This window comes from Oncorhynchus mykiss, chromosome 7 (assembly GCF_013265735.2).
Source record: "Oncorhynchus mykiss isolate Arlee chromosome 7, USDA_OmykA_1.1, whole genome shotgun sequence".
NCBI lineage: Eukaryota > Metazoa > Chordata > Actinopteri > Salmoniformes > Salmonidae > Oncorhynchus > Oncorhynchus mykiss.
The window spans coordinates 46,583,563-46,607,629 of record NC_048571.1 but is presented as its reverse complement, the minus strand read 5'-3'; the positions used below and the strand labels follow the sequence as shown (position 1 = coordinate 46,607,629).

Here is a 24,067-nt window from a genome sequence, read left to right as displayed (position 1 = left end):
GCAAGGCACTGTATGTTACCAACTGAACGACATCTATCGCAGGATAAACCAATGTTAAGGTTTATATAGCTGGCCATATATGGATGTTACATTTTACTTTATGGGTTGGTTACGTAGGCTTCTTCTAACCTATTGCTTTCTACTACATAATATAATACGATTCAGTTATATCTTCACATTAAAAAATGGATGTAGCAACTACAGACTGCCCCTTTAAGTTTATCAACAGTGTGTGCATTTGAGCATGTCTCTATTAGACCTATGAATTATAAAAAAAATTATCAGCATGAATTTGATAGAGCAATAAAAGCCCCACTTTTATTCTATAGGCTGGGATCGCACTGTGCAGCTGTTGCAAGATCACATTTTTCACTGGCTGTCCACTGGTTTCAAAAACAATGATTGATATGCAGTTTAAACTTCTTGAATTCAACCATTCCTGGGTTCAAATAAACATTTTGTGAACAGCCATCCACAACAACCACAATCCGTAAGCGGCAAATAGCTAAATGAGAGAGCAGTAGTGTGTTTCACATCAATGTGCAATGTAGATATCAATAATAAGTGATCCGTATCGCCATAGACTACACCACTGCTGTCATCCTTACCTCCAAGCGTTTATTCAAGTTGGTTAATCTTTGGATCCCGACAGCAGTCGCACCATTGGAAGACATAGCTTGGACTGTAGCCTACAAAAGCCTATTCCTGCTCTTTTCCCTCGATCCATCAAACACATTTGGTGTGTCATCATAGTGGTCTCTAACTTGTGGTCAGACTCGCTCAGGTGGAACAAACATAAATTTACGCAATTTTTCAATGCTCATTTGAATGTCATTGAGAAAACAGAGAAGTGGCAAAAAACATTTTTTGAAAACATCCTTTCTGAATTTAAAAGTAATCCTCTAAGTAATCATCTAGTTTTTCAAAAGTATCTGTAATCTGATTACAATTGTTGCTGGTAATGTAACAGATTACATTTACCGTTTTTTGTAATGCCTTACATGTAACAGATTACATGTAGTCCGTTACACCCCAACCCTGTGTACAACACCCAAATCTTTATACTCCTACACTACCTCTATGTATTGCCCCTGAACAACAGTTAGTGGGGAGGGTGTTATGTTTCCCCTACAGTCAATATGCGTTTCTTTTCTCTTTTTTTGTGTTCAGCACTAAGTGAGTCATCACACCACTTAACAAAGTTCTCCAAGACTGGCCCGTGCTCCTTCTCCTCATCCTGGATTAGCCTGACCAGTGCTGTGTTGTCTGCAATCTTAATCAATTGTTTACCAGGGTAGGAGCTTTTACAGTCATTGGTATACAGCTGCGGAGAAAGCACACACCATTGAGGAGAGTCCATGCTAGTGGTGCGCTTGTCTGACATCCACTGTCCCACCTTGACCTGCTGTGTCCTATTGCTCTGGAAATCCAGGATCCACAGCACCAGGCTTCTATCCAATGATATATTGTCTGTCAGTTTCTGAGCCAAGGTGGAGGGATGGATTGTATTAAAAGCCAAAGAGAAATCAACAAATAAGACCTTAGCATGGCATTTGACCCTCTAGGTGATTGTAGATACAATAAGGTTCAGTAGCATAAGGATGGCATCAACAACCCCTTCCCCCTACCAGTCACAAAAGCAAACTGAAGGCAATTAAGACGCTGCTGTATCTTAATCCCCTTCACAAAACATTTCTTAACCAGGGACGTTAATGCCACTGGCCTGTAGTAATTTATTACAGATGTGTTTGTCAATTTGGGGATGGGTACTATGGTAAAGTTTTCCAGAGCGTAGGTGCATGTTGCTGATCCAAAGAGGATTTAAAAACGAAAGAGAAAATACCTGCCAGTTGCTCTGTAGAGTTTTAAAACAGGCAGAATCCTGATTTATCAGCCTCAGTTCCAATTGTGTTTCTATGTATGTGCAGTGCTGATGACAATGATTCATCTGCATTAACTTTCTACTTAAAAAAAAAATGATCTCAGTTTAAGGAACTGTATTATGGCCTTCCATGGATTCCTTGTTTTACTGAGAGCAAACAACTCACAAAGTAAAAGAGACAAATGGTTGTTGACCTTCATAAATCAGAGAGTAGGTACAAAAAAGGGATACAAATCCAAATATACCACTTACCACTATTAGGGCAACGAGTAAGAAGTTTAAAACCACTGGAATAGTGGTAAATGTGCCTTGTATTGGACGCATTTGTGTATCTTGTCCCTACGCAAAGTGAGGAAAATAGTTCGGGAGGCAAAGAAAGGTTCAAGGGCCACAGTTGGAGAATTACAGAACTTGGTTGCATCTTCGGTTCACCAAGTCTCCAAATCTAGCATTAGATGCCACCTAAAAGACAATAGCCTCTTTGGAAGGGTTGCCAAAATTTGTAAAATTCTTTAGAGCAACCAAGAAATGTAAATTCCTGCCTGAGTTTGCTAAATGACATTGGCGCTTGGATTGGAAACAATGCTACGGTCAGATGATGTCACGTTCTGACCTCTATTTCTGTTGTTTTGTATTTATTTAGTATGGTCAGGGCGTGAGTTGGGTGGGCAGTCTATGTTTGTTTTTCTATGTTTTGGGGCATTTCTATGTTTTCGGCCTAGTATGGTTCTCAATCAGAGGCAGGTGTCATTAGTTGTCTCTGATTGAGAATCATACTTAGGTAGCCTGGGTTTCACTGTGTGTTGGTGGGTGATTGTTCCTGTCACTGTGTTTGGTGTCACAGGATAGGACTGTTTTGCGTTTTCACATTTCTTGTTTTTGTTAGTTTGTTCATGTGGAGTGATTTATTAAAACATGAATAACCACCACGCTGCGCTTTGGTCCGCTTCTCTTCCTCCTACAGACGAACGCCCTTACAGAATCACCCACCTACCAAGGACCAAGCGGCGTGGTAAACAGAGGCAGCAGCAACAGCAGCAGCAGGAGAAGCGACAGGTGCAGCAGGAGCAACAGCAGCAGCAGCAAAAGCAGCAGCAGGAGGAGCAACAGCAGCAGCAGCAAAATCAGCAGTGGGAGAGGCTGCACTACTTGGAGAGATGGACTTGGGAGGAGATTCTAGACGGGAAAGGACCCTGGGCAGAGCCAGGAGAATATTGCCGCCCCAAGGCCGAGCTGGAGGCAGCAAAAGCAGAGAGGCGGCATTATGAGGAACTAGCACGGCAGAGCGGATGGAAGCCCGAGAGTCACCCCCAAAAATTTCTTGGGGGGGGGGCACAGGGGGAGTGTGGCAGAGTCAGGAGTCAGACCTGAGCCAACTCCCCCCGTTTATCGTGAGGAGCCAAGGAGGAGCTCAGAACCAGAGCTGGTGTTGGAGGTGAGCGAAGCAGAGACTGTGAAGGAGTTAATGGGGAAATTGGAGGAGAGTGATATGAGGGACTTGCTGGTTTGGTGCATGAGGCACGACATTCGCCCGACGGAGCGTGTCAGGGATTTAATGGCACCGGGGTCAGCTCTCCATACTCATCCTGAGGTGCGTGCGAGGGGTCTGGTGAAGACTGTGCCAGCCTCACGCACCAGGCCTCCTGTGCATCTCCCTAGCCTTGCACGTCCTGTGCCATCTCAGCACTACAGTGCTCCTAGCAGTGCTAACTGTGGCGGGCGTGGTGCTGGTCAGGCACCGTGTTATGCAGTTGTGCGCACGGTGTCCCCAGTACGCGTGCTTAGCCCAGTGCGCTACATCCCAGCTCCCCACATCTGCCGGGCTAGGGTGAAGATCCAGCCAGGGCGGTTGGTGCCAGCCCTGCCCTCAAGATCTCCAGTACGCCTTCACGGTCCGGTCTATCCGTCACCACCTCCACGCACCAGCCTTCCGGTGGCAGCCCCCCGTACCAGGCTGTCTCTCCGGCCCATCCTTACAGGGGCTTCCTCCTCTCCAGCGCTGCCGGAGCCTCCCGCCTGTCCGGCGCCTCTGCCGGAGCCTCCCGCCTGTCCGGCGCCTCTGCCGGAGCCTCCCGCCTGTCCGGCGCCTCTGCCGGAGCCTCCCGCCTGTCCGGCGCCTCTGCCGGAGCGTCCCGCCTGTCCGGCGCCTCTGCCGGAGCCTCCCGCCTGTCCGGCGCCTCTGCCGGAGCCTCCCGCCTGTCCGGCGCCTCTGCCGGAGCCTCCCGCCTGTCCGGCGCCTCTGCCGAAGCCTCCCGCCTGTCCGGCGCCTCTGCCGGAGCCTCCCGCCTGTCCGGCGCCGCTGCCGGAGCCTCCCGCCTGTCCGGCGCCTCTGCCGGAGCCTCCCGCCTGTCCGGCGCCGCTGCCGGAGTCTCCCGCCTCTCCGGCGCTACCAGGGCCTTCCTTTTCTCCAGCGTTGCCGGAGCTTCCCGTCTGCCCAGCGCCAGCTGAGCTTCCCGTCTGCCCAGCGCCAGCTGAGCTTCCCGTCTGCCCAGCGCCAGCTGAGCTTCCCGTCTGCCCAGCGCCGTCAACGCCGCCCGTCTGCCCAGCGCCGCCAGCGCCGCCCGTCTGCCCGGAGCCGCCAGTGCAGCCCGTCTGCCAGGAGCCGCCAGTGCCGCCAGGGGCCGCCAGTGCCGCCCGTCAGCCAGGGGCCGCCAGTGCCGCCAGTCAGCCAGGGGCCGCCAGTGCCGCCAGTCAGCCAGGGGCCGCCAGTGCCGCCAGTCAGCCAGGGACCGCCAGTGCCGCCAGTCAGCCAGGGGCCGCCAGTGCCGCCAGTCAGCCAGGGGCCGCCAGTGCCGCCAGTCAGCCAGGGGCCGCCAGTGCCGCCAGTCAGCCAGGGGCCGCCAGTGCCGCCAGTAAGCCAGGGGCCGCCAGTAAGCCAGGGGCCGCCAGTGCCGCCAGTCAGCCAGGGGCCGCAAGTAAGCCAGGGGCCGCCAGTGCCGTCAGTCAGCCAGGGGCCGCCCGAGCAGCTGCCCCTCTGTCCAGAGCAGCTGTCGCCCCTCTGTCCCAAGCTGCTGCCGCCCCTCTGTCCCGAGCAGCTGCCGCCCCTCTGTCCCGAGCTGCTATCGCCCCTCTGTCCCGAGCTGCTATCGCCCCTCTGTCCCGAGCAGTTGTCCCTCTGTCCCGAGCAGCTGCTCCTCTGTCCTGAGCAGCCCCTCTGTCCAGTGGGGTCATTGAGAGGGGTGGCCATGGTGAGTAAGCCAGGGAGGCGGACAATAAGGCGGACTAAGACAATGGTGAAGTGGGGTCCGCGTCCCGCGCCAGAGCCGCCACCGCGGACAGACGCCCACCCAGACCCTCCCCTATAGGTCAAGGTTTTGCGGCCGGAGTCCGCACCTTTGGGGGGGGGTACTGTCACGTTCTGACCTCTATTTCTGTTGTTTTGTATTTATTTAGTATGGTCAGGGCGTGAGTTGGGTGGGCAGTCTATGTTTGTTTTTCTATGTTTTGGGGCATTTCTATGTTTTCGGCCTAGTATGGTTCTCAATCAGAGGCAGGTGTCATTAGTTGTCTCTGATTGAGAATCATACTTAGGTAGCCTGGGTTTCACTGTGTGTTGGTGGGTGATTGTTCCTGTCACTGTGTTTGGTGTCACAGGATAGGACTGTTTTGCGTTTTCACATTTCTTGTTTTTGTTAGTTTGTTCATGTGGAGTGATTTATTAAAACATGAATAACCACCACGCTGCGCTTTGGTCCGCTTCTCTTCCTCCTACAGACGAACGCCCTTACAGATGACATGCAAATAGAGCTCTTTGGCCACACACACCAGTGATGGGTTTGGTGTCAAAAGAAGGATATCACATGCAGAAAACAACCTCTTACATACTGTAAAATATGGTCGTTGATCTTTGATGTGATGGGCTATTTTGCTTCCACTGGTCCTGGGGTCCTTTTTAAGGTCAACGGCAATTTGAACTTTACCAAGTACCAACGCATTTTAGCCAAAACCCCTGTTCCCTCTGCCAGGAGGCTGAACCTTGGCCGCAAGTGAATCTTCCAGCAAGACAATAACATCAAGCACACATCAAAATACAAATAAATGGTTAATTGACAACAAAATCAACATTTTGCAATGGCCAATGGTCTCCGGACTTGAACCCAATTTGAAAACCTGTCGTTTGAAGTGAAGAGGGCAGTCCATAAGCAGTAATTATCTAAGATTCCTCCCAATGTGTTCTCCAATCTCATAAAACATTTTAGAAAAAGGCTCAGTGCCGTTAACCTCGCAAGCAAAGTTTTGTGGAGTACTGAAAATGGGGGTGCAAATAATCTTTACTTCTAACGACTGCTCGCACCCTCCCGCCCGTCCAGCATCACTACTCTGGACGGTTTTGACCTAGAATATGTTAACAACTACAAATACCTAGGTGTCAGGCTAGACTGCAAAATCTCCTTCCAGACTCACATTAAGCATATCCAATCCAAAATTAAATCTAGAATCGGCTTCCTATTTCGCAACAAAGCCTCCTAACCGCCAAACATACCCTCATACAACTGACAATCCTACCGATTCTTGACTTCGACGATGTCATTTACAAAATAGCCCCCAACACTCTACTCAGCAAACCCTGTAGTCTATCACAGTGCCATCCGTTTTATCACCAAATCCCCATATACTACCCACCACTGCGACCTCTATGCTCCCGTTGGCTGGCCCTAACTACATATCCGTCGCCAAATCCATTGGCTCCAGATCATCTAAGTCTTTGCCAGGTAAAGCCCCGCCTTATCTCAGCTCACTGGTCACCATAGCAACACCCACCCGTAGCACGCACTCCAGCAGGTATATTGCACTGGTCATTCCGAAAGCCAACACTTACTTTGGCCCCCTTTCCTTCCAGTTCTCTGCTGCCAATGACTGGAACGAGTTGCAAAAATCACTGAAGCTGGAGTTTATATCTCCCTCTCTAACTTTAAGCATCAGCTGTCAGAGCAGCTTACCGATCACTGTACCTGTACACAGCCAATCTGTAAATAGCACACCCGACTACCTCATCCCCATATTATTACTCACCCTGTTGCTCTATTGCACCCCAGTATCTCTACTTGCACATCATCATCTGCACATATATCACTCCAGTATTAATGCTAAATTGTAATTATTATTATTATTAATATTTCGCCTCTATGGCCTATTTATTACCCTACCTCCCTACTCTTCACCATTTGCACACACTGTACGTAGATCTTTCTATTTTTCTTTTCTTTTGTATTATTGACTGTACGTTTGTTTATGTGTAACTCTCTGTTGTTGTTTTTGTCTCACTGCTATGCTTTATCTTGGACGGGTCACAGTTGTAAATGAGAACTTGTTCTCAACTGGCCTACCTGGCCTACCTTTATGGAGCAATCCTTGGATAGCTTTTCAGAATTCACTGATAAATTGGTCTACATGGAAAACTAAAGGAAATTAACTGGTAACAGGCAATAAATATGTTTCCATGACAGAATTAAAAAGTAATTTTGGACTGACCAATGTATATAGTTTCAAATACATGCAACTTAAAAGTTGCATTTCATGAAATTTTGATTTTAAATCTTTTGGACGTCAGAGCAACCTTGAGGGAATCTTATTTGAATCAGAAAATAATATTCATATGAGTGTGAAGATATATAAAACTATGCAACGAGCATATCCAACTGACAATCTCTTAGAAAAAAATCTCAACTATTGGAACAAAGACTTAAAAAGTACTGATGTTTTCACAAGATGGAGAGACAGTTGAAGCATAACTAACAAAATTACAGTTAACTAAAATGTACACTTATTCCAGTTCAAACTAACGTATCGATTTATTATACAAGAGACAAAATACACATAATCTACAGAACAACGGCAGAGTCATATCTTACTATAAGTGTAAAACTAATAAATACTCAATTATCAATGCTTTCTGTGAATGCAATACAGTCCAGAAGTTATGGAAGGAGCTAGAAAGTTTGAAGGTATTACAATGTTAACATACTTTTAACCCTCTTACTGTGTTCTGGTCGAATTGGACCGATTTTCAAGTTTTCTCTGAAAAATGTAGTTCATTTAATCTGATTGTCTTAAGGTTCCATGACGTTGTCCACACAGAGCATCTGAACACACAAAATACATTTTGATGATTTTCATTACATTTTGAGTTTTTTTATTTAACTTTGTACACCTGTGGTGTTCCCAGTCAAAATGACCGGTCATTAGAAATTAATTGGTGAAACTACAATTAGTGTATACAATTGAGTTCAGCCACATGCCCATTCATCAGATGGACACACTTCCTCTCCCAGACCCCCACATGCATGTGTGTTTGAGCACACACACACCTCACTCTTCTTCTTGTCTTCCATGGCAACCCCCACGTGAACCTTTCCCCAATATAATCTTTCCCCCACGGGAAACACACCTTTTGACATTCTCACAAACAATCGCAATATTGTTTCAATAATATATAGAACTTTTTTCACTGCTCTGGTATATAAAGCTTTTTTGAGGCCTTGCTCAGAATTCATTCTGTGGCAGCACAATTACCAAACGATATTGTCACACCCTGGCCATAGAGAGGCTTTAGTTCTCTATTTTGGTTAGGCCGGGGTGTGACTAGGGTGGGCATTCTAGTTTCTTTATTTCTATATTTTCTATTTCTTTGTTTTTGGCCCGAGTGTGGTTCTCAATCAGAGGCAGCTGTCTATCCTTGTCTCTGATTGGGAATCATACTTAGGCAGCCTTTTTCCCACCTGTGTTTAGTGGGAAGTTGTTTTCTGTATAGTTTATTTGCCTTTACAGAACTGTTCGTTATTCCCTTTGTTATTTTGTTCGAGTGTTTTGATCAATAAATATCATGAACACTTACCACGCTGCGCTTTGGTCCGATCCTCATTCTGACAAGAGACGTTGCAGATATACTCTATGTGAGGCTCTTGATCATATCTTTGATCATGACACTGGTGAGAAGGAGAGTCCTTGTTAAACTTTAAACTTTGACACAATGTAGTCTGTGATAAATAGCACAATACGTTTCATCTGAGTATTTGTTATAGTCAAAATAATCCATACATTATGCTTTTGTAACTCAAAAGCAAGTTGAATGAGCTCAGGTCAATGTTATGGATTTATAATCAGCTACAATGGGGCAGTCGTTTTGGTTCGGGAACACAGAATGAATTAACATGAAACGAACACAACAGGAGGGTTAATCTGTCTGTCTGCATATTTTAAGACATGGCATATGGGGGTGTAGTGAGATACCCAATGGTCTGGACCATTCTCTTCTCACCACTCATGTTGAAAAACGTATATTAAAAACTTGGAAATAAATCAATCCGCAATCATTAACACAATGGAAAATTGTAATGATTTACTATTGAAATATTGAAATAGCATGGGCGACTGAGAACATTTTTTTGGTACAATTTAAGGCCAAGTGGAAAACAATAATGCAGGCACTTGGGATGGAGGTGTGAGAATGTGGCTCTGGTCAGATGAGATGTAATCGTTGTTTGTGTGCGTCTGTAAGTTGTTATTTGTTTGTATTATAAAAAATTAAGTTTTCAAAAAACATTAGATTTTACTGTCTGTCCCTCAGTTGTATGTCACCATCTTGAAAATCACTCATTACATAGATATGCAAGGACCTTGAGCATTCCCCCCAGTGGCAAACTGTTATCGAGGGAGGGATCTATATTAAATACAATTATTAGCTTCCTTTTAGTATGTCATTACTTTGAGGATTCTATTGATTCTTTGGTGTGTCTAAATCCAAAGTGTCACTGCGTGTTACTCAATTTATAACAAGATGGTGCCAATAGACATGGTCACCCTATTTCTAGCTCCTAGTCAACTTTGCAGTATTCTTTTAAATGTTTGTATTATTTCTTACATGATTTGCTCAGAAAGTTCCTTGTATTATTAACAACAGCCGGAAAATACTTTTGGACATTAGATTGGCGGTCACTCACCAGAAATTCAAGCAAAAATGTTACTTCCCTGACCAGGGTCCTTTGTTTGAACTTCGAGGCAGCTTTATTCATCATGGGGCCTGCACCAAAACGCTGATGCCAAAGACAGTGAAGAACAAGTGGAGCCGTAGTCAAACTCAAGCGGTGTGCATACCATCCACCACTTCCGAATATATCACTCGCTAACGTTCAGTCCCAGGACAATAAAGTAGATGAGCTGAGAGCGAGGATCTCCTTCCGGAGAGACATCAGGGATTGTAACATACTTTGGACTATGTGCAAACTGTAAACCACATATCAGATATTTATTGTATCTGGGGACTTAAATAAAGGAAATCTGAGGAAAACGCTACTGAAATTCATCTCACATAGCACATCTCCTGTGCTACACACACACATCACACATTCTTGATCAGTGCCCTCCCTTCATCAAATCAGATCATGCCTCCATTCTGCTCCTCCCCACCTATAGTCAGAAACTTAAACAGGCAGCACCCTTTGTAAGGACGGTTCAACGTTGGTCTAACCAATCGGAATCTATGATTGCACCTGGTGTATTCTACTCTTCTTACTCTCAATAGTAAGTTGAGACCCCGATTGAGTGGCCGTGGCCCTAAGAGACCGCTTATGTCGCTTATGCCTCGAACAGGCTCTGCTCATACAGTATGAGGGTGCAAACAATTGGGAGCTGCTAGCATCTCTCTGAATAAAGCTGTGTTGCTGACTGTAAGATAATGCAGCATTCTGTGCTGCTTAATAGTGCCCATTATCCATAATCACATCCTCCTTTAATCTAAGCTCAGCCACTTCATTCCTCCCCTCAATGCTGCCCACACCCATCTCATCTCATCCTGGAGAGTGGGCATGGCAAGGGAGGACACTGTTGCCCCATATGTCATTAAATGGCAGTGTGAACACTGAAGATCTGTCCTCTGTGCCCGGTGGTCTTCATCACTTTGGGAGGCTTGTCTTGCCATTTACTCCCATATGTCCTCTTCCTGGTTTCCAAAATCTTTCATCTGTGGTTTTTTAGGGCTGTTTGCTCCTCGAAGGCTTTTTGCAGCAATAATTGGAGACTAAAGGGGCAGATTTTAATTACGCTCTGATAATTGCTTTTGCAGCATCTCAGCCTCTGTAGTTAGTATCTCTCCACTCCATCTCTCTTTATCACAATCTACACTGTGCCTACACCTACACTCAAACTGATATAATGCATCATTTACCATAATGTCATAATGTAAAACACATCTTTCCCTCTGCCCCGCATTACATGTTTTCATTTTAGTCATATGGAATTATGGTAAACACCGTCTTTGTTGTCAAAGTAAATGCTTAAGGTTTGAAATGAATATATTATTCCAGAGCCTGTTTTTACTTTATATGATGTAACATACAAATAATGACACAAGGTCTGGAAATGTTATAAAAAATATGAGGAAAAAAGTATTTTATTTTTGCTTGCTCCTCAATATACAACATACAGTATTTGCGTGTGTAAATCACAACAAACTCAGTGATCGTTGAATGATTCTAGCAAAATCAAAAATAATACTCTGAGAATTTAAAAAGCTTTATGTCTACTTACCTAGTTATTAAACATTCATATTTCTATTGCTGGTTTATGGTATTTTCTCTGCAAACTTAAGTTCTTAATAAAAAAATTACTGTTTGTTAAAGTCAAAGAAGTCATTCAAATTATAGTTGATACAACATTACAGAACAATTGCTAACATTATTCAATAGACAGTATATCAAGTCTAAACTTACTTTGTCAGCTTATATTGTAGTCCATAGACAAATTGGTTTATATATTGCATTGTACAACAGTTAACACTTAAACTGTTTTATGAGAAAAAAACCATTGTATTCTCTAAGAATACTTCCAGAGAAAGAAATCAAAATGGATCCAATTCCAGCTCCAGCAAGTTGATCCAGACTGAATCCATGACAATACCCATGCTATGATATCAAAACAAGTACTCAAAATAAAGCACAATGACTACCAAGTCCTGGGAGCTAAACAAAGCTGCCATATTGACTGTCAAAAAGGGGGCAAGAGGAGAAAGGCAATACACTATACTAAAAAGTCTGAAATATCTGTCTGTTCTTCGCCTCAAATGAGCAAAGCAGAAAACTGCAAAAAAATATTTCATATTACTGTCACACAAAGAAGCAAAATAAGTGACTTTGTGCTCCTAAAATGTGTTATTTCTGGTTTACCCCACATGTAGTGGCTTTCACCACATGTAGTAGCTCCGTGTTGTGTCCACCTGGCCTGGTTTGGTCTCTGATGAGGAGGAAACCTCTTTCTCCTTCTCACTGTCCGCCTCCCACAGGTTGATGAGGGGAGGGTAGAGTTCATTGAGGGGGATGGAAGATGTTTTCTGCATGTACTTTTTCAGGGAGTGATTGTAGTTTTTCCTCTTCCACCTCTTGGAAATGTACACAGCCATAGAGGCCAGGCTGATGATGCCGAATATGGTACCCATGACCGCTGCGAGAGCGGTGTTAGTGCCTTGGTCAGATATCTCCACAGTGAAGGCAGCGTGCTTCGTTGTGACATTGACACAGGACTTCTGTGTCTGCTGGTGGATGTTGGAGACGGTGAGACATACCTCATACTCGGTGGAGGGCTGTAGGTGTGTGAGGTTATACTCATGGACATCCACTGGGACCCTGGCTGTGTAGGTGATGTGAGGGTTGTCTATCTTCATTGTGGCAGATGACCACTTGAGGTTGGAGGTCATGACGTTGGAGTTGACCTTCCAGGAAACCAGAATGGAGTGGGACTCAGTCTTCTTCACGTACACTTTCATCAACTGGGTGCTGTCTAAGAGAGTACCATTCACCCTAATAGCAGTCACCCGAGTGTCCGCCCCCTCAGCATTCTGAGCCACACAGGTATACCTGCCAGAGTCCTCGACCTGGATTTGAGAGATACGCAGTGTTCCCTCGGTACTGAGGCTGTATTTATCAGACAGGGTTTCCACCATCACCTTGTTCCCTACAGGTGTGACCCAGTAGATATCTGGCTCAGGCTGGGACATGGCACGGCAGTCCAGGTCCACAGTCATGCCTATGTCCAGGTTCAGGTGGTTGGGAAAGCTGTCGTGTGAGATCATGGGCAGGCACTGCTCTGCTGAGTCCTGCTGGAGCAACTCCCTCACATGCTGACCTCTGACCTCGACTGGAAGAGCACAGAACATGGAGAGGGGTTCCATGAAGCGGATGCTGGTCTTGTTGGAGCTCATCCACTGGATGACGCAGTCACATCGCAGGGGGTTGCTGTGGATGCTGATCTCACGCAAGTTGGGCAGGGAGTCCACAGTGGACTGGTAGAGGGCGTTAAGGGCATTGTTGTTCAACATGAGGCTCTCCAGGGCAGGGACGTCACGGAAAGCCTGCCGGTTCACATAGGAAAATTTGGGGTTATTAGTAGCCTCCAGCTTGGTAAGCTCAGGGAGGTTATCGACGGCAAAGCGGTCAACGGAGACCAGCTCCCCCATGTTGTTTATGCCCAGCTCTTTCAGCCTCAGCATGTTCTTAAAGTCCCCCTCTTGGATTTTGTGCACAGGGTTTTTGTTCAAGTCCAAGAACTTGAGGTTAGGTAGTTTCTGAAGGGCATTCTGAGGAACTCTAATTAGCTTATTGTCGTAGAAGGAGAGACTCTCTAGGTTGTCTAGTCCCACAAAGGCATTTCCAGGGACGTCTGTTAAATCCATTCCAGCCAGAACTAAGCTCCTCAGGTTTACAAGCGGCTTGAAGTTAAAGTCCAGGATGCCAACAACAGGATTTTCCCCGATCATGAGGATCTCAAGGTTGGGCGTTGACTCAAACCAGCGACTGTCAATGGCCTTGAGCCTGTTGGAGTTGAGATGGAGCCTGAGCAGATTGTGCAGACCAGAGAGGGCGTTTGGGGAGATTATGATGATCTGGTTATGGTTGATGTAGAGCTCTTGCAGGTTGCTGAGGTCCTGTAGGCAGTAGTCAGGCATTTCAGTAATCTGGTTCTCCTCAAGGTGCAGTGTGGTGAGCTGGGACATGTTGGTGAGGCCCACATCGTGGATGCTGCTGAAGTTGTTCTGAGACAGGTCCAGCTCGGTCAGGTTGAAGAGCTGCTCCAGCTCTTCACTGGTTCTGGCGATGTAATTGCTCTGCAGGAGGAGCACCTGAGTGTCGCTGGACAAGTTGCCTGGAATGCGTGTGAGACGGAGGTCGTTACAGTCCACCGTCGTGGCTTCTCTGTAGGTGGATTGGGGGGTGAACCAGGGTCGGATCTCACACACACACAGCTGGGGACACTCATTATCTCTCTGGATGGAGGATAGACCAACGGACGCCAGAATCAGGCCAGCAAACAACTGCCCTAGTAGACAGTAGATGAATCTCCCTCTCGCCATGCTGTCTGTCTGTGTTCACCGGTCCAAACCCACAGAGGGTTGGACACCAGAAAAGGTTGATGACCTTGGCAGGAGCTGTGTTATTGTCATTAACCAGAGGTTTTGCTGACTTGTAGTTGTATCCCTGTAAAATGGTCCTGGTGGGAAAAGATGTGCAGGGGGTTCCAGTGAAACAGTCCCTGAGTTACAGTGAGCCTCCCACTGTTCAGAGTGTTTCTTTCATCAAAACCTCAGGACTGCACGGTGAGTCTGTAAAACAAAGACAAAAAAAGACTATGGGTTACTGTACAGTTTAGTTTAATGCATAGACAACCAGGAACACATACAGTTGAAGTAGAAAAATTACATACACTTTAGCCAAATACATTTAATACAAATTCCTGACATTTAATTATAGTAAAAATTCCCTGTCTTAGGTCAGTTAGGATCACCACTTTATTTTAAGAATGTGAAATGTCAGAATAATAGTGGAGAGAATGATTTATTTCAGATTTGATTTCTTTCATCACAAACCCAGGGGGTCAGAAGTTTACATACACTCAATTAGTATTTGGTAGCATTGCCTTTAAATTGTTTAACTTGGGTCAAACGTTTCAGGTAGCCTTCCACAAGCTTCCCACAATAAGTTGGGTGAATTTTGTCTCATTCGTCCTGATAGAGCTGGTGTAACTGAGTCAGGTTTGTAAGGCCTCCTTGCTCGCACACAGATTTTCAGTTCTGCCCACAAATTTTCTATGGGATTGAGGTCAGGGTTTTGTGATGACCACTCCAATACCTTGACTTTGTTGCCCTTAAGCAATTTTGCCACAACTTTGGAAGTATGATTGGTCATTGGAAGACCCATTTGTGACCAAGCTTTAACTGATGATGTCTTGAGATGTTGCTTCAATATATCCACATAATTTTGCTACCTCATGATGCCATCTATTTTGTGAAGTGCACCAGTCCCTCTTGCAGCAAAGCACCCCACAACATGATGCTGCCACCCCCATGCTTCACGGTTGGGATACTGTTCTTCGGCTTGCAAGCCTCCCCTTTTTTACTCCAAACATAACGATGGTCATTGTGGCCAAACAGTTATATTTTTGTTTAATCAGACCAGAGGACATTTCTCCAAAAAGTACGATCTTTGTCCCCATGTGCAGTTGCAAACCGTAGTCTGGCTTTTTTATGGCGGTTTTGGAGCAGTGGCTTCTTCCTTGCTGAGCGGCCTTTCAGGTTGTGCTGATATAGGACTCGTTTTACTGTGGATATAGATACTTTTGTACCTGTTTCCTACAGAATTTTTACAACGTCCTTTGCTGTTGTTCTGGGATTGATTTGCACTTTTTGCACCCAAGTTCATTCATCTCTAGGAGACAGAATGCATCTCCTTCCTGAGCGATATGACGACTGAGTGGTCCCATGGTGTTTAATGTGTACTATTGTTTGTACAGATGAACATGGTACCTTCAGGCGTTTGGAAACTGCTCCCAAGGATAAACCAGACTTTTTGAGATCTACAATTTTTTTTCTGAGGTCTTGGCTGATTTTTTTAGTTTTCCCATGATGTCAAGCAAAGAGGCACTGAGTTTGAAGGTAGGCCTTGAAATACATCCACAGGTACCACTCCAATTGACTCAAATTATGTCAATTAGCCTATCAGAAGTTTCTAAAGCCATGACATAATTTTATGGAATTTTCCAAGCTGTTTAAAGGCACAGTCAACTTAGTGTATGTAAACTTCTGACCCACTGGAATTGTGATACAGTGAATTATAAGTGAAATAATCTGTCTGTAAACAATTGTTGTAAATATTCATTGTATCATGCACAAAGTAGATGTCCTTACTGACTTGCCAAAACTATAATTTGCTAACATGAAATGTGTGGAGTGGTTGAAAAACAAGTTTTAATGACTCCAGCCTAAGTGTATGTAAACTTCCGACTTCAACTGCATAGCATAAACAATTTGATTTATGAGACAGGGAGTTGGTGAAAAGTAGTGTCTGGGGTAAATGTAAGGGTATCATACGTCTAGTCACATCATGTTAACCAGAAGTGACATGTCAGCCATGTTAAATAGAACATGAATGTAACACAGCTCATGATGATGTTGAGAGCAAACCTTCAGTTTGGCTGCCGTTTACATCTTCATCTCCCTGAGAGATTGTTAATGTCAATTATGCGGCATCATCAGTTGAGGAAAAATGCTAAATCAGATCCTTATAATGCAGGCACAATTAAAATAAAATAAAAAAACTTGTGTATTTTTGGACACAGATCAAATTCACTTGAGTGCTTTCATCTATCCAACAGGCCCATCAGCAATAGATCATTAGCGTCTCCACACTTCATTAAATACTTACTCTGAGATATGTCAGTATTCTCCATGCCTCTGAAGAAAATAAATGATGGCAAAAATATGTTCCTAGATTATTAATGAAAGAGCCCCTGTGTCCTGGTTTTGGTACAGGAATATGGTGGATTTCTTTAACATGTGTTGTGTATTTCTGAGAGAAGCCTTCAGTGAGCATTGCAAGTACAGTATTTTGTAAAAGCGCATACATCACACTTCTCCTCAGCCTCAACTGTCAGTTATTCATCCAGAACTACTTTTGTCCAAGGACAGGAATTTCAGGAGAAGGACTTGTAAATCCAGAAACTAGTCTTGTGAGGAGCACTGGCATCTGCCATACCATACAGTGCTGACTAACAAATAGGCCACAATACTATTAAACCTCAAGTTAATATGTGATATCAATTAACATTGACTTTAATTGTGGTAATGTTCTTGAACATAATGATTTCACTGACAATTGAGTTGGTTCCTAGGCTTTTGCTCCCATCACTAAAGAGTGTTAGTGATTTTGCAGAGGAGAGGCAAGCACATATGCCCACTTGAGCAACTACAAGGTTCTGTAATTGAGTTCTGAATGTGGCAAGTGGAAATCAATAAGGACTGATTCCTCCCTGTAACTACCGGAACATTCAGACCATTTGAAATAGTGCTTAACTCTTTGAGTACCAACCTGTTCTGTATGTGTATTAAAAGTATATAATGTAGATGGGCTAGCTGGCTCTACCAAGGTGGAATCCTGTAGGGCATTCTAATCTGAGCAACACTTAAGAAACCCCGTAACCTAACTAGGTGAATTTACTAAAGGAGGTATCAATCTCAGTGAGTGAGTACTGCATTGCCATAGGCCTTCTTAACCTAACAGAGTCTGTGGTCAACACTCGCTAATAGGCTTTGGAACTAAAGAGCTGACTAATTCATCTGAGTACAAAACTGCTTGGCAACAGAACAAGGGTGACATGAAACAAGTTTAAGCTCTTCCTGCACAGGGGATTTTTCTCCTGGGACAGGGTGAAATAAGGGTAATACAGACATGTTTCTGAAGCTAAAGCAGAATAAGGGAGTGGTTAGTTAGAGGTGGAGATCAATCCAAGGAAATGGAACAGTTGAAACCCTCAGGAGAGATTTATTTATTTATTTTATTAACCTTTATTTAACTTCGCAAGTCAGTTAAGAAAAAAATATTATTTACAATGACGGCTTAGGAACAGTGGGTTAACAGCCCTGTTCAGGGGCAGAACGAGAGCTTTTTACCTTGTTAACTCAGGGATTCGATCTAGCATCCTTTCGGTTACTGACCCAACACTCTAACCACTAGGCTACCTGCTGCCCCGAGATACAGCTCACTGTCTAACTACTTTAATTAAAAACAACTGTAGCCGATCTAATGATGTTATTCACTGACTATTCACAGAAAAACAATATATTCAAACCATTCTATTGAAATGTAAGAAAACTGCTTATTATTGGACCCTTATGTCATTGCACTAAGGCTTTTAATGCACTACAGCATGATAGTAGTGTATGTATTCTGAACACACCAGTTGAGACAAAGGTTGAGCCAGAACAGAGAGTCCTCCGACAGCCATTACTGATAGGCTTAAATAGGCTTAGAAGTAGCCCACAATGCCTCAAAAACACAAAAGTGACAAAGTTATGCAAGTTGTTAAATCCTGAAGTTTAAGGCAATAAATATGGAGCCTAAAAGGTTTCACAAGCTAAAGGATTGCCATTGATACCATTGGTTTAAATCTGATATTTAAATTTACTCCTACTGTAGTTATGCATTCTCTCATAATGCCTTCATTTATCACAATGGGGTTAATCTGAGATTCTGTTCATGACTCCGAACGACCTTAGAGATGGGACCATTTCATTGTGAGAGGTGACATTTAAGAGGCCATCATTTCATGTAAGTCTTTGTATTCCAGACAAGGGTGTCAGTTTAAATATTATCTAAAAGGTCTAAGCCAAAGATTAAACACATACACGTTTTTGTTTCTTTTACTCTCGTAGCTTCCCTGACAACAGTCGAAACCAAGGAAAACAAAACAAATATTGTTGTGTCCACTTATCTCTGTCAGACAGAGATACGTGTCATTAAACATGTACAAGTATCAATATGGTTATATTGGAAACAGTTTAGTTTTATAAGGCAGGTGGGGCGGGGGGGGGGGGGGGGGGGGGGGGACACATTTAAGAAATGTATATGAACGTTTAAGTGGTGTGGGTGTATCATTACTGCCTGGAACCATGACAATACAGCTGAAGAGACCTTGTGAACTTGGCCAATGCTGTGTTAATAAACAGCTGTAGAGCCACGTTGACACTACCCTAAAACAGCCCTGACCATGTTCTCCTGACCCAGAGGGCTCAGAGCCAGAGGAAACTCAGCCTTGAAACCTGGCCTCCACAGCCACACAGCAGGGGGGAAGAAAACAACACTACATGGAAGGAAAGAAAGAGAAAGCTATTCAGTTTGAATCACGACAGCCTTTGTATCTTTCAATGGGGGTACTTAACCTAAATACAGCAGTCACAGTTAATACTATGTGATCCTATGGGTAAGTGATTTGAAGATCACAATTGTCTGTGATATTGTAGTACAGCCTGAGATGTGTATGTGTATGAATTCATATGGGTACAAAGCTACTTTAGCACATGATATGTAAGTGCAAAATTCCTTGGTATACATGATTCTTGGGCATCAGTGGTTACTGGTACGCACAGTAGTCGTAGCTTGTCTGCTATGAGCCAAAATGGCATATGACAACCATGAAAAGGACTATTTATGAGCAATACACCTGCCATTGTCTATCCAGAAAACTCTCTGTCCTTTGTCAAGAACACATACTACTTCTACCTTGGTGCACCTGCTACAACATGTAATATCTGCTAAACTGTGTACACGACCAATACACTTCGATTTGATTTGATTTGAATGCCAACTCGCAAAACAGTGTCAATCAAAAATATGTTTTCAGCACCAAGTTATTGCAGTCAATGTTACAGTATGCTATTCTGTTTCGTGTGAACGTTTCCATGTTGGCTTTCATCTGATGTACTCCATTTTAAATATAAAGAGACTGCGACAAAATAATGACGTTCATGGTCTGACTGTGTGTTCTTGAATGGATGGTAAAACTAAACAAAAGTATGTATGGGAAAATTCAACATTTACAGTCTATACAATACTTCAATCAAACCCCAAGAGGACAACCGCACAGTAAATATCTGGTACACAGACACTCAGACTACACATAAGACACACAACACAGAGCTTAAAAAAAAATCAAATGTTAGCTGTACTCTTGTTATATTATACACACATTACAATACAAATCTGTGTAATCAAATAGAAGAGACTGTGCTGGAAAATCTAATGGTTCACTTCACTACAGTACCTCTAGTTGTCAGATAAAACTGAATCATGCAAAGAATACATGAATACAAAATTGACAATTGAGAAATATTTGAGTTACAGGATTCTTTTTGAATGCTGATGGTTAAGGATTTGCTTGTTCCCAGGTCTTTGATATGTAATGAGGAGTGAAATCCATTTTTCCATGAGAAGGGTGTTTACTTTCAATCCTGTGTACACAGTGCATATTACTCACAGAGATGTGAGCAATAGAAGACATGAAATCCCATCCCATATTTCTGACATCTAAATAAACAAGATAAGGCTTCCCTTAGGGACAATCAAATTTAAGTCAATTCTCCACCATCACCAATCCCTCGAGAACTCCCTCTAAACCAAGTGAATAAACTAATTCCACAGAGGGCCGAGTGTCTGCGGGTTTTCGCTGCCTTCCTTGTACTTGATTGATGAATTAAGGTCAATAATTAGTAAGGAACTCCCCACACCTGATTATCTAGGGCTTAATTGAAAGGAAAAAATAAAAACCTGCAGACACAAGGCCCTCCATGTAATGAGTTTGACACCCCTGATCTAAATGGACACTCACGCTCAAATAAATGTTTTTAAATATAACCTTTACTGAACTAGGCAAGTCAGTTAAGAACACATTTTTATTTACAATGATGGCCTATCCGGGCCGGTTTGTGCGCTGCCCTATGGGACTCCCAATCACGGCCGGATGTGATACTGCCTGGATTCAAACCAGGGACTGTAGTGACGCCTCTTACACTGAGATGCAGTGCCTTAGACCGTTGCGCCAGTTGGGAGTCCTATGCTAACTCTATAATTGAGTAACAATGAGCAATACAAAATGAGAAAGTAGATTTTCAACACACTCGTTCATTTGAGTAGTGTAAACATGAAGTCAAAGACAACGAAAAGTGTTGATAAGCCCTGAGGCACTCGAGGGGCAGGCTTGAAGGGTGCTCAGAATCCATTATTCTGATTCCTAAAAGCCCATGAACATTTACACCTCCGTAAGAGTCTAGTGGGCTGGGATTGGGAAAGGAAATTGGTAGCTAGCACAGAGAAGATTTTTAAGAACAGTAAGTATTAAAATAACTATATTCCCCTGAAAAGGTGGGAGAGGTGAAATAAGTTACATACAGGAGAGTTTGGGAGGGAAGTATGTTGTACAGTATGATACGAGGAGCAGAATCAACTGGCCGGCTCAAGTTATGTCCTGCATTAAATGGTTCAGCCTCTTCATGTCCTGTCAACATGAGAAGATGCATGTTGATTATAGACTAGATTAGAATATGACAAATATTAATATTGTACATCTCTGTAGTCATAAGATATCTGTGAGAGAGGTATGTTGAGTCTTTCCGGTATCAAGAACACTGTAAAGTGAAGTGTTACCTGAAATGTATGCTCGTATTTGTAGCCTGTGTCATTCGCACTGAGAAAATAGAACAGTAATGTCCCACCACTAAGCCTGGGGTGTGTGGGCCCCTAAACCCACTGTAAAAGTTCCATTCTGCACAGAATGATTTCTTCAGCTGATTATGAGGACAGAATTAGTTGAACAGCTGCTGAGCCTGTGCCATGCCTTATCTCTGAGATCCACACAAAGACTAATGTGTTGCAACACCCTCCACCCACCCCTCCCCATCCCCCCTATCCCCATCCCCCCTATCCCCAGCCTCAAGGGAACTCACTTCTCCATGGTGGAGAGCATTGTGGCTTTCTCACCGACTCCTAACAACCCTGCCTTGTGGACAGACACACGCACCCGATTAGCAGGCCTTTGTCACAGTGTTCTCACAGTAAAGTGTGTGTGTGTGTGTGTGTGGAGGGGGAGGGGGAGGGAAAGGGGGGAAGGGTTATACCCCCAGGGTAGACAGAAGAAAAGGCCAGACCCCTCATCAGGCACCTTGCCACTCTTCTGCCCCTCCTCTAATACTTTGTTCTTTGAGTTTTGAGAAATGGATTTGCCCGCTGTTCACTGTCAGTTCTGGTCTTGGATTGTAACTTGACATATCACATAGGGCTCACAACAAGGTCAAGTGTTGTGTCTTTAGCATTACTCATCTCTTTATTTGAACTGCTGTAAGAAAAAGGTCATCCTCAACACTTTATTTTTCAGTCTAGACTCTGACAGCCTATGCCATACTGCCAACACTGACTGAGGCTCAGTAGGCAAAGTGATGACTTGACAATTCTAGCATAGGCAACTTGAAACCACAGCAATGAGTGTCATTGTATAAAACAATGAAAGTCTGTAGCTAGGTGATAACAAATGACAACTTTAACAGACTGACCGATAACAAATTGGATTCGGTTAAAACTATAATTTTGGATGGTCAGTCCTTGAATCCATAGCTCTGTCTATGAATTTGAGAGTGGTTACATTTCTCCAACCCCATCCCTCATCTTTTTACCGAAGTTTGGGCTGGGATCCTCTTTGTTATTGTTTCTACTGTTGATTACTGCTTTAAAACAGTGCCAAAGATACTGCTCCACTACCATAGCCTAGCCATGGTGTTGACAAAAACTGTTGGTCATACAAAGGGGGAATAAGAAGCTTGTGAGACAATAGTCTTAAGTTAATAACCTCAGCTATTGCATAGGAGCAACAGCTGCAAAACAGCAGACGCATATATACAATGACAATAGGCTACCCCACTCCCTGCCCCCCTTGTACAACCTGTTCTCACTTGGATATTCTTGAAACATTGAACTTTTTTTCCTTACAGACCGGTTGCCTGTTCGAATTCTGCCGATATAGACTAATGAAATAATCGAGACATCTGCCCACATGCTTTCGTATCTATATGCAAATCACATTTTCCCTACGTTGCGTGCACCACGCGAGCCTACCTACATTTATGCGCATCGTTGAGCCACACGAGGATCAAAGTTTGTTTCCGAGCACGTTAACTGACGCATTGAGATGTTGAAATTTGTATAATTCTGACTGTGAATGACCGGAATATAATTACAAGAATAATAGATGCAGATATAAAACAACAGGCAGAGTAGTCCTGATCAATTATATAGATCGCCTGATATTACATTATTATAGAAATCGGTTGCCTATTAGTTATTGTGTCGTATAAAAGGCTATTGCCTTGGGTCCCTCCACCCCATGCACAGCAAGACATGCCCTGGCAGTGATGCAGTAACGGTAGGTTGTTGGCAAACAAATACCATTTTGTTAGAGAAATGTCCTTCACAGAAAAATTGATACTATGACCCCTGTTTTTTCTGGCCACGTTCAACCTTATTGTGGAGGTAAGTGTCAGACAATCGGTGCACAGCCACGGAGTTCCAGTTTTCATAACATCCACGTCCACCTGTTCTCATACTACTGCCAAATACCTCGAAAGAGCATGGCAGGCTACAGAATAAACAGCTTCCGTTTAATATATTCTGACTTTGTTCAAACATTAGCCTAATTAAAGCAATAATTGTAAGTATTGGCCTCACCTCGTTGACATGCAATCCCCTCTCTTCTCAGTTGCATCCAGTTTCTTTGGACATCAGTAAGGTTTATGCAAATAGCCTTCACCTCTATGCGTCAACAGCCTACATCCCCAACAAATGCATACAATAAATACATAGATAGCCTGAACGGATTCCTTAAATATGATCATGTACAATTAATCTTCCTCTATTCCATGTGATTCAAGCAGCAACTCAGGTAAGCTAACCTTCGAGCAGAGCATAGTGCAGATTGCAGAGACATCCAAACGCCAACTGAAGCCACATTGACTAGTTGCCTGCCGATATTCTACTCTTAGCCCGTAGCCTACTGCTCCTTCAAGGAAAATATGAAAACAGCACCTGGCGCTGTCCAGACGAGTCAGCTGATTCCTGACTACGCGATTGGCTGCTGGCTGGTGCCTGTCATTCTCGCCCAAGCATAGCACCATCTGTTCGATGATTGTTGTGATGGGGACAAAGGCAGGCGCTAGGGCTGCGCAGTTGGAGAACGAGGGGAGTGGATAGAGAAACGCAAAGGGGGGCACTTTTTCTTGATTTTTCTTTTGAGAATGTCTTCTGCCTGCGACCCCTCCTTCATCCAGACCGCATTACTACGTCTGTTGCCCCAGCTTGACAAGGAGACAATGTGCCTCTTTGT

The 24,067-nt window shown here is 43.9% G+C and overlaps 1 protein-coding gene across 1 annotated transcript; it reads right to left on the bottom strand.

Annotated features, from left to right (window-relative positions):
• Positions 1-11,240: 11,240 nt before the first annotated feature.
• Positions 11,241-23,865, bottom strand: LOC110527882 (leucine-rich repeat neuronal protein 1). The gene is made up of 3 exons (XM_021609468.2): positions 23,637-23,865; positions 23,413-23,511; positions 11,241-14,471 (listed from the first exon to the last, which is right to left on the bottom strand). The coding sequence occupies exon 3, from the start codon at positions 14,220-14,222 to the stop codon at positions 12,060-12,062; it is 2,163 nt and encodes a 720-aa protein (XP_021465143.1). The 5' UTR covers positions 14,223-14,471; positions 23,413-23,511; positions 23,637-23,865; the 3' UTR covers positions 11,241-12,059.
• Positions 23,866-24,067: the final 202 nt, after the last annotated feature.

Bases quoted from the DNA above. Each gene is read 5' to 3' on its own strand.
- LOC110527882 (XM_021609468.2), bottom strand. From the start codon at position 14,222: ATGGCGAGAGGGAGATTCATCTACTGTCTACTAGGGCAGTTGTTTGCT.